Source organism: Anolis sagrei, chromosome 5 (assembly GCF_037176765.1).
Source record: "Anolis sagrei isolate rAnoSag1 chromosome 5, rAnoSag1.mat, whole genome shotgun sequence".
NCBI classification, from domain to species: domain Eukaryota; kingdom Metazoa; phylum Chordata; class Lepidosauria; order Squamata; family Dactyloidae; genus Anolis; species Anolis sagrei.
This window is the reverse complement of record NC_090025.1, coordinates 30513337-30532092: the sequence shown is the minus strand read 5'-3', so window position 1 is coordinate 30532092 and position 18756 is coordinate 30513337. Positions and strand designations below refer to the sequence as shown.

Here is an 18756-nt window from a genome sequence, read left to right as displayed (position 1 = left end):
CCACGTTGTGCCATTAGGAATAGGATAACACTGAGTCCTTCAAATGCACTCTAGGCTCAGTTTCTCCATGTGGGAAAATGGAGCCCCACAGAGTCCTGTCTGAAATTGCCCTTTGTCATGTGATGGGCTCTGTGGGACTTTGTTTTGGCAATCTGGAGAAACGAGGAGAAGACACAGAGACTGTGTCTGATAAGGTCCTTGTCATCTGAGAGGAAAGCTATTGGCACTGAGCAGCTGCTTTCTCCAGTGCCTGGTGTTTTGGTGGATTCTTGAATTGTAACTCAATTGTGTTCTGAAAAATTGCATGTGCCACAAGATAAGTGGTTTCAAAAGTAGCCCTTGGTACAACATCTTGAGCCCAAGAACCTGCTGGAAGTCAGATGTAGGAAAATAGCACAGTGATGCCACCTTTCTTTTCCTGGTCAGCATGATTTTATCTAATTTCTCTTGTGACTACTGCAATCTGTTTCTGTCCTGTTGCAGTTGTGCCATCACCAATTCAAATGAAGGGCATCAGTAGTAATCTGGCTTTTGCCCAATTTTGTGTTCTTCATAAGCAATTGTCCTTGCCCACTTTTGCAAGGTGTTTTCCAAGCTATGTCAAATTTAAAACATGGATTATGTGGTTGTTTCATACCATAATAAACATCCCCACCATTTTATGAAATCCTACATTTCATGATGTACACCAAATATTTTGTTAGAAAATAATGCTGTATGTAATTGCTTGGTATACAGGAATTATTAGGAGAGCATATTAATATCCATTATTAATCACTAAATAATGAGAAGTAGGTATTACAAATTAATACATCACAAAATGTAACACAACTAATAGCAATTAAAAACTCTAAACACAAGACCATATGCTCCATCCTATCCAGTGAGGCAAACTTTATTTAATATGCCAACTGAATGCCATTTTTATGCAATTCCAATCTTTTAGTACATTACCAAATCCCAACTGCCAATGTCTTTTAGCATGACATGAAGCTTTTTGTTTGGGCAGTATTTAATATTTGGGAATTAGCAAGTTTTGCTTTTGCTACACATTTGTCTTACTCCGACAAATGTATTACTAATCCTTTTTCTTTAATTCTCCTCAGTAAAAATTGTTATAATTCCATGGCTTTCAAGAAACTCCTTATATAACTTACAAAATAAACAAGCATAGTACTGTTAAAGCCATTTGTCATAGAGTTAAGCAGAATTGTTAGTACATTTCATTCTTTATAACTCTACTTTGTGTGAAATAAATGTAGGTGTAAAGTCATCTGTTAAAGAGAGCTTACAAAAGCTGGGTCTTAAATCTTTATTGTTCTGATCTCAGTGATATCAATCTTTTATTCAAGTCATCAAAGTAATTCATTCTTTGATGTAGATATGGATGACTGTAGTAGTCAGCTTTGATACTATATAGTACATTTATATGTAAGCTATATGTTATTCTTCCCTTATCATTATGAATGAGTACCAGTAAAAAGAAAAGCTTTAGCAATACATTAGTTTTCAGAATTTGTTTGGTCATTCCTTTTTTAATGAAAAGTTGTCAGTAAAATCCAATGTTATTCTGCCCAAAGACAATGCACAGGAGATGAACTCTCCGTTCCTTCCTTCTTGCAGCAGCTCCCAGAACTTCAAATTCTATAGCAGTGGATAATGGACCCTCCCATATGGGGTGGTCTGTGGACTGTTTGGACTAAAAGAAAATAAAATTGGGCTGAGTTACTCATGGTAGATGTCTTTGTGCAATTTTTGACGATCAACCCGTTCTTGTTACTACTCCTGAATAGTTTTCTCAGCTTCATTTGCTATATATATAGAGAAGTAATAGAGAAGCAGTCGTGAAAACAGCATCTGCTAATTTTCTTCTCTTGACCATGACCATGTCTAAACTTCTCCCACCCCCCACCTCCAATATGTTGCTTCACCCACTCTCTTGTCATGTGTAGAACTCTGGCCCCTTTTGCACAGCTGAATAAAATCCCACATTATCTGCTTTGAACTGGAATATATGGCAGTGTAGACTCAGATGACCCAGTTCAAAGCAGATATTGTAGGATTTTCTGCCTTGATATTCTGGATTATATGGCTGTATGGAAGGGCCCTATGTTTGAACTAGATTATGCTTAAAGATAACGATGTCTTAGCTTGTTAGTATATCACTAAGATGGTAAAGAGTGTAAGCATTATGTGACTGGTAGTATCCTGATCTCACTGGAAAACTGTAGTAATATAAAGAATGCAGTAAAATGTTGTTTAAAATGGTTTTCTAACAAAGTATGTGTCTACAAAATACGTACGCTCAATACTCTTACTCTTAAGTCTTATTTTTACTCTTATCGCTATCTTTTTTCACATACAGTTTCTTTATTAATTTAATGAATCTATTTAGGTTACATATACCCCACTCATCAGGCACAGGGCAGCTTACAAATTCTTAATTATGTAGTTCTTTGCTCACAGATATACTAATCTAAATATATGGCACACAAGGAAAGGGGAATGGCTTTGAACAAGGGAGTTTAGTCCAGCAGATACTGCCTCTTCTTCTCTCCCTCCAAGACAAAGCCAGTTGCAGTTGGGAATAGATGGAGGGTCTTTCATCTGCCTTTTGGGGCTATATCTGCCTCTTCTCTTCTTCCACAGCCAAGCAGTGGTGGTCGGACTGGCCTTTCATCTGCTTCTGGCCCCAGGCATGAAGGAGTTGCCCTTGCCTCTTCTCCTTTGAGGCAGGAGGCAGTGGCAATTGGAATGGATGGAGGACCTTTAATCTATTCTAATACTATTAAAGTTTAATTAGCTTATGGGTAACCCATTTACTTATTTATGGTGTTGTTTTTCTTTTAAAATGTTTAAGTACCTTTTGTCCTATGATAAAATGTAACATTTTCAAAATATGCAGGATTGGTGTTTTGACAATCTTTATTTTCTCAGAGACAGTCAAATACTTCTTTCTAACTGCCCCCTAAATTCTGTTAAATCCATTACTAAACAAGCAAAGTATTTTATTTCCAACTGAACATCTGGTAACATTGTCTTCTGTTAATACATTTTGCCAACAGAGGATTACCACCCTAACTGTCACGGTAATTCCAATTGCATGACTTACGGTGCTTTATAGCTGTTTTCTTCTGTAGTGTTGCATGTTCATAACTCTTCTGATATAGAATGTGTCTTTGTTCATCAGATATTGACCTTGTTTGTCACCACATATATTTCTACATCAAGTATTCTCAATGGGTGCGTTGTTGAAAGCCAGGGTTGCAGCTCCTTCTGAAATTAATAGGAAATCTCTCCTTCATTTCAATAATAGAAAAAGGACTCAAAGTCTTGTTAGTATTCAAACTTGTGTATGATTATGGCTATTATAGCAGTATAATAGTGCAAGTACTTTAAATGCAAAATTTGCAAGACTGGGAAAGTTTCCTCTTTTTGTTTTTGTTTTTAAGGATACTTAAAAAAAGAAATCATACCTACATCTGAACAGTTTTTGATTCAGTCACTGAAGTTCAGCAGCATCTAAGTAACAGTGATTCAGATTATGTGTAAATGACATAGGAAGCTCAAATACAATGTCATTCCATTAAAATATTTTTCTCAGTCCAGTAATTTATCAAAGTTGAGAAGGAAGTTACTAGTCTTAGATCTGGGAAATGTCATTAAGAGACATTTCAGTTAAGTAAGCTGAAAATGTAACCACCCTTCAGGTTTAGTGCCATCACAATGGCCATGCTTTTTCTGCATTCTGCTTCCATTAATCCTCAGTGGAAACCTGCTGGGTTAGTATTCAACCAAATAAAAGCAACAATGTTCTCAGGAAAAATGTTCTTGGGATACTTAAGGTTTCAATATCCTTTGTGCATTTCATACACTAATTAGCTCTGGTGTTTCAGTGAAGGCTTGCTTGTCTGTACTTCTTGCATCAGTGAAATTTCATCATTTAGGGTCCTAGTGCAGCAGAGCAGTCAAAAGATTAAGTACCACTGTGTAAAGCCTGTGTTGCAAAAACCTCCACTAAACCTGCTGATATCAAACATCTTTATTTCACACTCCTAAGGAAGTCAAGACCTTGCCTGCGTTACAAGTTAATTGTGGTTTTGTATTAGGTTAGACAGAGACCACAAAAAGTAGTGTAGCATGGAAGAAAAGTACTTGAATGTTTTGTGCCCAAGCCCTTGCATCTTCTGCAGTTTACAAGTAGGAAACTACTCAAAAATGGAAATATGTCTAAGTGCTGTCCTAACTTGCCAAGATGCCAAACTAAACCAGCTTTAGGATATCTGGTTATTTAGAATATTTAGCTGTGAAGTGGCAAAAAGATACTTTTATCTTTCTATTTTTCACTGTTGTGTCTCACCCCAAGATCCTTTCCCATCTGTGGGATATCTTCTAATGGTGATGCTTAGGGAAAAAAATGAATCCACAGCCCTGAATCTTTTGCCATGTGCCACATATTTATTATGGTCCATCTGATGGCCAAAAAAGAGGCAAGACAGTGGAGCCCTTGAAATCAGTATAATTGAATCATGAATTATAGTATACTCCAATATAACACCTTATATTCATAAATAGGTTCCCTCTTTCTGGCATGTTATGGTTGCCTATATAAATGCCAAGCTGCCCATTCCAGCACAGTCAACTCATAGAAATGACAGCCTAGCTATAGGAAGATAGGGAGGTAGGGAGGTAGATTTGAGATATTTTAATACACTGTTTGTGCAGTGGCCAAATCAGATGTCAAGTTTACAAAACACAAATTATACTTTGTTATTTGAGAATTAAAATATAACTAGATAGCTGTAGTTTCATTTGTTTGTTTCATAATGTCACAATGAAATTTAGTTGTCACGTAGTTTTGTACTGTCTGTCTATAGAGGATCATTTGTTATCATAGATACTATTGGTTTGTGTCTATTTTCATCTAGTGTTTTTGTCCTTTTGGTTTGATTTTGTCATGATTGGTTTGTATTGTTGATGTTAACAAAGATTAGAATATGTGTGTCTGACAAATATACCATGTGGGAATATGAAAGATGGTGGACTAAAAGGTGAATTATATTTGTTTTTAGGGTCCTCCAGGCCCACCTGGACCCCAAGGGTTACAAGGGATAAAGGTGAGCTTCCATTTTTTTTCTAATTTTGACTATGAATATGCTGTTGTGTTACTATATAGGGTTTCTTAGAATATAAACAAGATCTGGTGTGTGTGTGGGGGGGGGGGGGTGTGAAATATCAGACATGTTGTCCTCACAGTATTTTTGTACAGTTCAGACATCACCACCAAAAAACAATGTTTCAAAAATTATTAACATTGTATAAGACATTTATTATATTTTCTAGACAGGTGTAAAATAATGGTAGTTCTATTAATGTATTCCTTGTTCTGAACTAATTTTGCCTTAAAGCAATCTTTTGATAACATAACAAACATCACAAACTGATCATGCACAGCCTCTTGGGGCCATTATCTAAGGAGGAAGCTCTGTATTTTTCAAAATAACAGTTTTTGAGTCAGGCCAATAAACTATTGGATCCTCCCCCGAAAGAAAGACAGAGTTGCCCCAACATTATTCCTAAATATCTTCTCTATTATGAAATGTCTTTATTTATTTATTTATTTATTTACGATATTTCTACCCCGCCTTTCTCCACCCTGGAGGGGACTCAAGGAGGCTTAGACTTAGGCAGCTGTTTGATGCCTTCAAAAACAATGTACTATAAAAATGAACATTTTAAATAGAATTATAAAATGCATTAAAACTTTTAAAACATATAAAACAATGCCTTCACTGTTCATTGCATTATCCAAATTCATAGTCCGTGTCATTCCAATAGTCATTGCACACAATTCCATATTTATTTATTGCACAAGATCTCCAAAGGCTTGATCAAAAAAAACACATTTTCATTTTCTTACAAAAGGTCAGTAGGGGACTGATCTAATATTCCTAGGGGGGAATTCCACAGCCAAGGGGCCACCACTGAGAAGGCCCTATCTCTTGTCCCTGTCAGTCGCACCTGCAAAGGAGAGCAGGGCCTCCCCAAATGATCTTAAGCTCTGAGATAGTTAATAGGGAGGGATCCATTTGGACAGGTAAGCTGGACCAGAACTGTTTTGGGCTTTATAGGCTAAAGCCAGCACTTGGAATTGTGCTTGGTAGCACACTTGCAGCCAGTTGAGCTGGCATAGCAGAGGGGTTGTATGTTCCCTGTACGCCATTCCACCGAGCAATCTGGCATATACCTTTTAGTGATTTGTCTTCCTATGGTGCATATCCTTGACATGTGGATGTAATATCAAATATGGATGTAACACAAAACCATAGTTTAGTGTTGCCAGTCTACATTTTATCAAAAGCTGGATTAACATCTTATTGTCAGAACCTGGAAGCTTCTGGAATTAAGACATGCTCACAATGAGGATCACTGGAAACAAAGTCTTTATTTCCTTTTTGCTAGCATTCAAGGAAGTCAGTTCAGGTTATCTTCTTTCTGCCCATGGTATATATCTAGGAGCTAATCCCCACCCATCGCTACCAGTTTGTATTCTCATAACCTACACTTTCGATTCCCAAAACACCACCAGATGCTCTCATCTCTGCAACATTCCCCCAGTTCCTTCCCGTCCTCCCCCTTTTCTACAGCATGGCATCTCTTCATGTCAGGACAACCTGTGCAATCTCTTCACGCAGCTGCATAACTGCACTCATCCAGGTATTTTGGACTTTAGCTCCCAGAAATCCCAGCCAGTTTACTAGCTGCTAGGGATTATGGGAGCTAAAGTCCAAAACATCTGGAGGAGCACAGTTTAAGAAACTTTTGTTTAAATGAATGAGAGTTCCTCCTTCTGATAAAATTACAATTATGCTTATTTCTCATCTTTACCTAACAGTCCTTCCAGATAATGCAGAAGAAGAAACACATTAGCACAAATCTTATTTACATAACATTACACAATAGAGTAATAATGAAACTAATTATTAAAACTAATGTCATTGAATTTCACTTTGCAGGGTGACCCCGGATCCCCAGGATTACCTGGTGCTGATGGGGAGCAGGTACTTAAACCATTCTTCTTGTAGCTGATCAAAAGAATAACACAATTATTTTTGCAGAATAGTAATGTTTACAATAATATTTTTCTGATTACAGTTACCAATAAATAACTCATAGATGTTCCTGGATTCTCTTCTGATGTTGATGAGTTTCATTTTCATAAATATTCCTTTTTCAGGGGCTCAAAGGGTCAAAGGGTGATATGGGTGACCCTGGAATACCAGGAGAAAAAGGAGGAATTGGACTTCCAGGATTGCCAGTAAGTTTGTATTAGCAAATACCACTGGTAGTAAGTCACAGTACTTTTCATGACCATTTCATCTATTCTCAATCCTAGACTTAGTTAAACAAATTTGTATGATATCTTAGAGGAATAATAATATAAAAAGAAAGACCTTTTTCACAACAAACAATCATTGTATTTTGATAAAAGGAAAGAGGACAAGAGAAGCTTTGTCATTGATTGTAATGTCATTGAAGCTGGAATGTTAGGCTAGAATATTTCACGTTTTCTAATCTAGAAGTACAAGTGATATTAGTCATTTTTGTTTGTGTTTTGTAAATATGTCTTGCAAAGCCTTCATATTATTTTGTAAATGCAACGTATCCTGAAATCCTAAAAATCAAACCAATAGATTGAAGGAGCGAGAGGTAAAAGAGGAAGGAATATCCCATATATATTATCATGTATTATTTTCATAATTAATTACCATCAAGTTGGCCTCGGCTGTATGAGTAGGAACCTTCAAGACACTGTGGGCCCTTCCACACAGCCCTATATCCAAGAATATCAAGGCAGAAAATTCACATTATCTGAGTGTGGACTCAATTAACCCAGTTCAAAGCAGGTAATGTGGTGAAATGGCCAGTGGTTGGGAGTGTTTGTAGGTTGATAAAAGCTTTGAAAAAAGGAGGAGATGGGAGGGGAGTTTTCAGACTATGGGCTTCATTTTCATCTGATCGTTAGTATTTAAAGAACTCAAAGCAATTCAAGCAACTTCAGAAATATTTACACAGTACAATATTTAAACATTTTTAGATTATTTACTAACCATTACCACTAACGATAAGATTTAAACAAAAACACAATAGGGTAATCAGTATGTTTTCTAATAAATAATAAATATATACCCTGATTAACCAATCTAATAAACATTTATACTAGGGCCTAATGAAAGAGACCCCCCAAAGTCATATAAGCTAATGATGATGACGATGTACCTAAATCAAAATTAAATATTTCTTCAGTTATCATCTTCAAAGAAGACCCTGCTGTGATAATTTATCATTAGCAGCCACAGCCTTTATAGCTGAAATTTGTCAGCTCCCGAACATCCCAGATCAGGAAAGCATGAGCTAGGGAACTATTTCTTGCAAAATTCAGTTGAGATGCCACAAGGAAATACCAGTTTAACATTATTTTAAGAAATATTTACAACAGAATTGAAATGAAATAATGAACACAGGATTAAAAACATTTCATATGTCAGAATATGGCCAACTGTTCTTGACCCGATAAACCAGATCTGGACAAATTTAAGGCCTGGGGCTGCATGATACCACTAAAAGGTGTTTTTTCCATCCCTTTCCCCTCCGTAGATGTCTCTTTTTCTGACCAAAGCATGATAAACTGCTTTATTCCAGCCAAAAAAGAATACATACCCTGAGGCCTCTAAGAGGAGCTGTTCAATTTTTCAATAGGTTATATAGTCCCCTAAATTATTTACCAAGCTTTTTAAAGTGAACTTCTTGAGTTTTTATTTTTGTTGTTGGTCTTCGGGACAGCTATGCTGCTGTTGGAGGGTCTTGGGTAGAAATTGCCCCATGCTCAGTGCAGTTGGCCTCTCCACATTGAAGATCACTGTTTTAATGAGGAAACCAACTGGCTTGTTTTCAGTCAATCATGCAGAAAACCCCCACCCCATTCTAAATTCTAAGCATGAAATGAAAGGGTTGCATAAACATTTATGCAGTCCGATCTCTCTGACATATTTGCATGAAATGTTTTCATTATTGGCAGCATTCTGAGCACAGCAGGTTCCTGTTCCTGTGAACAATCCATTTTATATTAGCAATTTCCTATGGGATCTCACCAAATCCAAAAAACAAGAAATCCTACTGAGCATAGATACCATTGAACTGTCCGTCAGTTCTTGCGTGCCTCTAACTTATGACATTGCCAAATTTCATTATTATTTAGTTCACGATACAAACTGGCCTTGTCCATTTTGGAGATAATACATATTTTATTTGAGAGAGCTTTGGCTAATTTGGGTTGGAAAATGAAAGCCTCTACATGGGTTTAGAAAGCTGTAATGAGACTGCTAACTGCATACCGTGTCAAGAGTAATATCTTTGATATCTGCAATACTGAACTGCAAATCAAAGTAAACAAGCTAAACCACAGTATGTGAGATGCATAGTATGCCAGACATTTTCAGCTTTTGGCACCCCAGATGTTATAGACTTCGGCTTCTAGAAGTGCTGGTCATCAGAACCAGTAGTCATTCTTAGCATTAAAATCCAAAGTATCTGGATAACCAATGTCTGACATAGTTTAAGTAGGAGTACTTCAAAGGGTTCTTGAGAGGTGTAACACAAAATGAAACATCTTTTCAAGTACAATTGTAAGAAACATCCTGGAATCTGATCTTTCAACAAAGCAAAATTCATGAGTTAGTAAGATGTGGAAATATTGTTTAATAGTTCAATAATGATTTTTTAGGGCTCCAGTGGCGCAAAAGGAGACAAAGGAGACGTTGGTTTGCCAGGTCCACAAGGTCCCTCAGTAAGTCTTGCCATGATATATCATTGTTTCCATAAAAATACACTGGTTCTGCAATCCTTTATTATATCCTTCTGCCATCAGGGAGAGTGAAAGATGGTTCTCCATTTCAAAGAAAGCAATAATGCATTAATATTGATCGGATCTAATTGGGAAAAATAGATGTTTTTCGAGTACAACTCTCAGAATTCTCCAGGCAGCATGGAGAACTTTCCTAATCTTGTGTATTGATGGTAGCACACAGAGCTTACTGAGTATTTGTTGTCCTGTGAACATGGTAGCACACATGGATCTCTTCAACTTGAATGTCCAATTTTGTCATTTTTTATTGATAATGCCCCATTATTGTTCATTAAATGTTCTGGCAGAGGAAGGCTATTTGATCACATTTAGACAGTAATCCTAAATGTGACCGGGCTGAGGCTCTGATTCCTCAAGATAATTTATAGGGTTTGACTTTGGTCAGCAATAGTGTAAGTGCAATTGTTGTTGTTGTTTAGGGAGAGAGGTGGTCCTTCTACCAGAAACCCCTTCCCGTTGCAACTTTGCCTTTATGTCATTCTGTGATAGCCACTTTCACTCCATGTTGAAAATATGTTTTGGCTAGTGAATCCAGTCTACACCCACCAATCTCGCCCTGTCTACAAGGCTGGGGTTGGGAGGAACCATATGAGTGATTGTAACATAATCTCTTTGAGATCATAACATATTCAGATATTGTGATAGAATGGGAGATTTACTCTTTTCTTATAGCCTCTAGGATGCACTTCTGTGATCCTAGGATTGCAACCTTTAAAGGATTACAGTATTCAAAAAGAGGAATAACCAGATAATCATGTGTTTTTATGAACTAATTATATTGGTTTCATATGTAGATTATAGGACCACCAGGACCACCAGGCCCACATGGTTCACCTGGGCCTATGGTAAGTGTTTTCATGTTATTTCTGTTGTAGCTAAAGTGGATTTTTTGTCATATCCTAGGCAATTCCAGACAATTAAAAGAAACAAATGTTTAGGTTTCTGAAAGGGAATGGTAGGATATTTTGGGGAAGAATAGAAACATATCATATAAATTGTTGATGAGGCAGGTAGAATTGTGGAACGCTGCAAAGTGATAAATGCTCAACTCCTGGACTGAGGGTGGTTTTTGCCCAAATCAGTTTTGGTAAGAAGGCAGTAGTATAGTTTAGCCCTGTGTACAAAAACATGTAGAAGTTGACATTTCAGTCATGGGTCAGAGACAGTGGTCTTGCACCTCATATTTTCATACTGCAAAATTTGGAGGAAATTTCAGTACTAGATTTCATTCTGATTCTCTTGAGTAGTTCATTCAGCATTGTCTACAACAGAGCTCTGAGGTCATACTTACATCTACCAATGCCACCTACCAAAAACTCTCTTTTGAGTTAGGTAGTGAATCACCTGAAGGGTTTCCTAGGTCCTACAGATCAAGGCACTGGGAAATGATGACTGCAGAGTGTTTTAATTCAGACAGCTACAGAGACCTCTCAAGGTCCTATCACAGTTGCCTATCTCAGTGAGCTCCATGATGAGAAAGCACTACTTTCATCATCTCCCAGGTTTCCAAATTGCAGAGTCTAACTTAGGAGATAGGTTCTGGGGAATCAATTCTAAACATAGATTTCAATAGTTGCAAGGTCTGGCTTACAATCTCATAAATATTGAACAGCATGCCATCTGGCATTTGCCAATATTTGGATAGCCAGAGAGAAAAAATAGTAAAGTGTACTACCTGCTATAGTAATAATTTTGACAATATTGAATCTCTCTCTCTCTTTTTTTTTAGGGACCTCATGGACTGCCAGGCCCAAAGGTAAAGAATCCAGACCACAACTAACTTCATTCTGTTAATTTGTTTTGTTGTCATTCTCATGAATCATGTTGAAGCATTCTGTCATGTTTCGTTCTTTGTCTTCCACTTCTGTTATTTTTTTCCTGATATTCTTAAACCTTTAAGCAGCTGCTTAAAATAAAACATTAAAACATACTTTAAAAAATAAGGATTTATGGCAATTTCCTGTGTCTGTTCCACATCACTATAACCCAAATTAGCTTTCTATAATGTTAATTATAGCAAGCCAGTAAAAACATCTAGTTGTCTGGTGAGAGTTTCAAGCTCTGCCATTTGGAACTACCTTACACTTAGCCTTAGAAAAACAGAGGATGAATGTGTTATTCACTTAAGTTAAGTAAATAATTTCCAGATTGCTTTCTTCACTCTTGTCTTCTTATTTAAGCTTCCCACTTTTTCTAGCTTTATATATTCTGCCTCATTTTTTTTCCAGTTGTTGTATTTGAAAACACATCTGCTTAACTATATTCCTAACAGTTATTGATACCAGCCAAGGGTTTATTGCTGTTCCTGGAAGCTTTATTCAAAATATATGAGGAATATACATGTGCAAGGACACACATATTTTCACATTGACATTGGTTCAGAAATTATAATGTAAGGAATATGTACATGAAAAGATTGTTATACATTAATTACAACTTACTTTTAGTCATTCTAGCTAAGCTTTCTGTAAAAAGTGCACTTTTATAAGTTGCTTTTCATAGAACGAAGGAAATGAAGGAAGGAGTTGCGACTGTAACTTCACACTGGAGATTCACAAAATGTGTCACACTTTCAAGCCGCATTTCCTCTGCAGATACTAGGTCTAATCTAACCTGAATTATTTTAATCAAACTCATGCCTCTCTGAGAGTCCCCAAATCTCAAATCTCGTGGCTTTTGCTTCTAAAACTTTAATAGTGTGAGATTTCTACTCAAGGCTCTCAATTAATAGTAAGCTTTTTTTGTTTTACCCTGAAGAAAGCCAAAAATGGGTATTGTGTTATTAATGTCAATTTTTGAATGTCCAATTCTGCAAACTTAGCATCATTTTTTGTATTAGATGTAGTATGGCACTAGGAACAATTGATGGATAACATGTTTGAGTCTCCCATAACTGTGCAGAAGGCTACATTTGCCCTGCAGCACTGAACTGGGTTGATGCCTATTTAATTGTCCCAGCTTCTTACAAAAATAAAAATCCTCAGAGTTGCAGCTTTGTAAGCATACTGGTAATTACTTGTCAGAAATCACTAGCTTATTTCCAGTAAAGGAATCTTGGCATTGTAGTTCTCTGAAATGTCTGCACTTGTTAGCCAATGTGGCAAAGAGGACACCGTCCTAGATAAAAGTTCAACCTCTGGTTGCTAATGTAGCATCTCATGCATATCCTAAATATATACCAGTTTATCAGCATCAACCTAACTATAGTGTACACATCAGGGGCAATAGCAATATTACACTATTCAGGTAGCTAGACCTCCTATGGAATACTTGGTCCATTTCTGGACACTACAATTCAAAAGTGGGTTTAACAAACTGGAGTACATCTAGAGCAGTGGTTCTCAGTGGTCCCCAGATGTTTTGGTCTTCAACTCCCAGAAAACCTAACAGCTGTTAAACTGTCTGGGATTTCTGGGAGTTGTAGGCCAAAACACATAGGGAACCACTGATCTAGAGGGTGGCCACGATGGTAAAAACTCTGGAAACAAAGCTCTTTGAGAAATGGCTTAGGAAGCTGGGTATATTGGGCTTAGAAGAGAAAAGACAGAGAGGCTATACGATAGCCTTCATTAAATATTTCAAGGTATATCATGTAGAGGATGGGAGAAGCTTATTTTGTGCTGTACCAATGAATTTCAAATGACAAGGGGGAAAATCCTCTTAAAATTAGGAAGAACCTCCTAATAGTGTAATAGATTGCCTCATAGGGCAATTGATTCTCCTTCATCAGACGTCATTAAACAAGTTAGAAGACCTTTACAAGGTGTACTTTAGTTGTTTATTCATGAATAGCAGGATGTTGTATTAGAGAGGTCTTTTGGTCCCTTCCAACCTTATGATTCTGTGTATCACAGAATGGATTGTGCAATGGCTGCTGTGATATTTAGTTCAACCAGCAAGTTAGCTCACCACTTTCCAAATCAAAGTGAAAACTACACTCAATGTTACACTTATTCAACTGCATCTGAAAAAGTAGAACAGCCTTCATAACTAGTATAAGTGCCACAACAGGATTCCAGCCAAATGGGTATTTAATTTGTATTTGCAATAAGAGTAGTGGATCATGACCTTTTTAGTTGTAAGCCACTTTGAATCCTGTGTAGGAGGAAAGGTGGGATATAAATTTAAATATTCACTTGGGTGCATATATCCATTCATTTTTGGAAGCTGTTACATCATAGTTCCTTAAAACGCAATTTCCAATTAATCACAACTTTCCTCTGTTTTTCTGAACATGCTTAAAGGTTTGGAATATTTTCCCACAAGAAACTGCACATTCCAGTTTGCTGTAAGAAGCCACTTAAGGCATCAAAATGCATCACTGGCAGCATTACTCACAATTTTATTTTGGTCAGTGAAATTTCCCATGTTCTGATTTCTTTAATCAGAGGCCAGCAGATTTCAAGTGGTCTTGGGATCCATTCTGAATCAACAATAGCAATCTACAATTACAAATGATTGCTTTATTTAGTACAGTACCATTATGGTCTGAATGGGAAAGACTAATATGTTAGTTCAATGTAAAATGGATCTCTACAACTTTATCTCTGTAATTTATTATAATCTAGTGAAGATGAAATTTGAGATCTCTCTCAATCAAATGAGTTTAAAGAACTGGGAGTTTGCATTTGTGTCCTTGACTGGCTGTCTTCTGTTCCAGCTTAAATAACATTGTCAACATCCCTGCAAAATAGCATTTATACTTTTATATTTAGGGTGAACCAGGGTTAAATGGTCTTAAAGGACTGAAGGGTGAACCAGGTCACAAGGGTGACAGAGGGCCCCTAGGTCTGCCAGTAAGTAAAATACCTATTCCATTTCAGTGCAAATTGCAAACTTCTCTTTCTATCTGCAACCAAAAACTCTGGTTTACTCAATAGCAAATATAAAGCTATCTCATGCTGAAGTAAAATATCAGTTTTGTTTTGATTTTTACACAGAGTCTGTTCCCATGTCATCCCTAATACAAAGTTCTGTCAGTTGTTGTTTTTGTTTTGTTTTTTGTTTTTTGTCATCTGTGTCAACAGTTTTACATTTAATTATTCACATTAATCATATCATTACTGGAATGCTGTGTGGTGTTTGATTTTACTGTAATTTTTAAATATATACCTACGGCTTCAGTATTTTGTTGTTGTTGCATGGGTTCAATGGCTACAAATAATAAGTAGTTCAACTTCATTGAATACGAGTTGAGCATCCTTTAACTGGAATTCCAAATTTCAAAATACTCCAAAATCTGAACTTGTCCACATAGGTGGCTGAGATAGTGGTGTCTTTGCTTTCTGATGGTTCAATGTATGCAAACTTTGTTTTATGCACAAAATGGATAGAATACTGTACATAAGATTACCTTCAGGCCATGTGTATAATGTATATATGAAACATCAATGAATTTTATGTTTAGACTTGGGTCCCATCTCTAGTATATTCATATAAAAATACAGGCATTCCAAAATTCAGAAATATAACACTTCTTTAAAATCATTTCAGATAAAGGAAATCTAACCTGAATTGCTGATTTAAATCTTAGGATTTTAGCTTATGTGCTTTTAAGTATTTTGCAATTGCTTGTAGACGTGAGAACTTTCTACTTCAATGACTTCAGACTCACTATTGTTATTAGTATTTATACTACATGTATTTTCAGTGAAAACTCACTTAAATCTGGATAATAATACAATATTATCCAGATTGAAGTAATGGGAGAAATAGCAATATTTGTTGTGGGAGCTTCCTGAATAGTTAATTATGAACAAATGATTTACCTGCCCTTCGTAGCAGTGAGTTTATGTACCATATATACTCAAATATAACCTTTTTGGGAGCTGATAAAACCTTTCTTGGCTTATACGTGAGTCAAGGAGAGGATGAGCAGAGGATTCTCCTGCGGTGCTACTGCTGGAGGTGGGCAGGTGGAGGAGGGACTTTAGGAGCCCACCCACCGTCCTCCTCCTCCTCCATGGTGGAATGACTGCAGGCTTAGCGTCGTCCTCTTTCTCTCATTCCTCCATTGGAAAAAGAGCGGTGGTGCAGCTGCGGGAAGAGGAGGAAGGAAAGAAAGAGGGTGATGCTCAGCTTGCAGCTGTGCCACTGCCACTGCTGCTTTGTCCTCTTCCTCTCCTTCCTCTTCTTCCAAAGCAGTGGTGATGGCAGCTTAGCTGCAGGCAAAGCATCATTCTCTTCCACTCCTTCATCCTTTAGAAGAGGAGGAACGAGGAAGAAGATGAAGCAGTGGTGGCAGCGCAGCTGCAGGAAGAGGAGGAAGGAGGCTGAGTGTCCTCTTCCTCTCCTTCCTCCCCTTCCAAAGGGTGCTAGCAATGGCACAGCTGCAGGAAGAGGAGGAAAGAGAGGAAGAGATGACACTTAGCCTGCAGCCTCGTTGGTGGCGCCATTTTGAAAGAGGAGAAATGAAAAGAGGAGTAGGAGGACAGCAGGTGGGCTCCTAAAATCCCTGCCTCACCTGCCTGCCAGGAGCAACAGCCCCCCAGCCTTCTTCACCTCCTCCTCCTCCTCCACAGGTAAAAATTTTTGACTTTTACTAGTAGTTGCTGCATTTCCCATCCTCAGCTTATACTCGAGTCAATAAGTTATCCAGTTTTTGTGGTAAATTTAGGTGCCTCGGCTTATATTCAGGTCGGCTTATACTCGAGTATATACAATAATCCATTCATCACACAATCCAGCCAAATCAAAGTGCTTTTATATCTGCTGGATTTAATGGAAGTTGAGAACATGTTCAAACTCTTTTGCCAAACTTGGAGTTAAAATGCTTAACTTTGGGTGGAGGTTGTTCACAATTAAAAAAAAATACTTGAGGAAAACAGTGCTGGTATATTGAGTCTTTCAAGTGAAGTATTCTGACTGCAGATTGGCTGATATTATTTACATAATATCCACCAGTGCTCATTTGTTACTCAGCAATAGCAAAATCAGGCATACAGACTTGACCCATTAAAAAACCCACTCTGGACATTGTCTCCATTCCTGTTGAAGTCATGTTGATTTAGTGGATGTACATTGTGCAAATCATTGGCAGTGCAATGTATCTCTTTACATTGCCCAAAAAGACACTCTAAATCGTAGCACAGTGGAGCAACACAAGTATTCTTTTACAAGCTGAGTGTTTTTCTGGTCTCATTTTAGGGCAATTCTCAGGGGAGGCCATATTTCAGAAAGTGGATCTATCACTTTTTCATTCCAATACAAAAATACAGCCAGACCTTGGAGCAAAATTCTTTATTCCTTTGTTTTATCTTCCATGTCACAAGTTTTTAATACTATCTTATGAAACAAGACATGTGTGTTAAGTACAAAAATATGAGGTTTGTAGCACTAATGAACCCAGGGTCTCGGTCTAATCTCATAAAGGACCCCATCACATGGAGATCCAGAAGCCAAGGGACAGTGTGAGATAGCATAGGACAACATGGGGCATCCAGCTGCCTGGGTCCCCTGATCATGAGCTACTAGCCCACAACATTTCCCGGATGTCCCTGGATTTTTCCATGTTGTCCCTGACTTCTTCAATGAAGGCACAGGTTCAGGGCTCCCTCTTAGTGCACTGCCAACACGCTACCAGAATAGAGCCCCACTAGAAGTAGCCCTGGATCATATAATATCCTTCAGCAGACTCCGTCCCCTGCAGCATGCCAGCAGTGAGCTAGGATGATGAAAAAACCCTTTCTGATGAGGTTGGAAATCAAGCATAAATCTACCAAAACTGTAGGACTGTTGAAAAGGGAATCAGAATCGGGCCCTTCGTGTTGTGTGTACATTATAACTAACCTAATGCAGTACTGTGATACTTGTTCTGGGACCCTGTAACAATGTGTATTTTTGTGTATAAATAGAAGTTTTACATGTTCATCACCACCACTTACTAATCTCGCATTCTTGTCGTTCGTGTTATCCCTATCGTCTGTGCTTCCACTTAATGCTTCCATACAGGGAGCATCTGGCTTAGACGGAAAGCCAGGACCCCGGGTGAGTCCTTTGTGTTCCTTTGTCATACTTCACTACCAAATCTCCATGCTTCATTGCAGACAGATTTGTCTTGTTTTGTGGTATTAGTGCCATTCCTGCTCCTTCTAATCAGTAGAATCAACTGTTATAAAACTGACTGGGCAACTTAAATGATGTTTCATTGAGGTCCTTCATTAATGAATCTTGGAGACAGAAAGGACGTTAGAACAATGTGAAGTGTTGGCTGCACCATAACAATGTGCCATCAACTTGCTTCTGACTTGTGACAACCCTAAGATTCTTTCCTGGGGTTTTCACGATAAGATTTATTCAGAACGAGTTTGCTATTATCTTCTTCTGAGACTAAGAGAGTATGGCTTGTCTAAAACCACTCAGTGAAGCAGAAATTTGGATATTAGCTCAACACTCTAAAACTGGCCTTCAACCTGCTATAGAATAATAATACCAGCCTAGACTAACATGATTTTTTAAAGCCAACAAAAGGATTGACTGATGTCAGATGATATACAGCAAAATCGTGTAACAATATAATAATCAAGGAAAGAAAAATGGTCATGTGAATAAACTATCCTTAGCTTTTTCATCATATGCTATTCTGATCATGCTGCCTATTAATCAATCCATCTATTCAAAGTTCAAATGGCTATTTCATATTTCATACTTTTTTGTGGAATAGACTTTATCTGCAATGCATCCTTTTACTTCAGCAAGTTTACAGCGCTCAGATCAAGCCTGGATTGGTATTTTAAACCAGATACATTATGCTGGATTTATATTCAGAAGAGATTATGGCTTTTTTGATCCCTTTTTGGCATGTGCAATAAATGTTCCAGGTTTTTTATGAT

The 18756-nt window shown here is 37.5% G+C and overlaps 1 protein-coding gene across 1 annotated transcript in view; it reads left to right on the top strand.

Moving 5' to 3' along the window:
* Nucleotides 1-18756, top strand: part of COL25A1 (collagen type XXV alpha 1 chain) — a 362960-nt gene that overhangs the window by 311781 nt on the left and 32423 nt on the right. Inside the window, exons 24-31 of the mRNA XM_060779107.2 lie at nt 3066-3089; nt 5073-5117; nt 7017-7061; nt 7238-7318; nt 9785-9847; nt 10720-10770; nt 11655-11681; nt 17876-17911. Coding sequence (XP_060635090.2) covers nt 3066-3089; nt 5073-5117; nt 7017-7061; nt 7238-7318; nt 9785-9847; nt 10720-10770; nt 11655-11681; nt 17876-17911 — 372 coding nt within the window. The remainder of the gene's footprint in view (nt 1-3065; nt 3090-5072; nt 5118-7016; nt 7062-7237; nt 7319-9784; nt 9848-10719; nt 10771-11654; nt 11682-17875; nt 17912-18756) is intronic.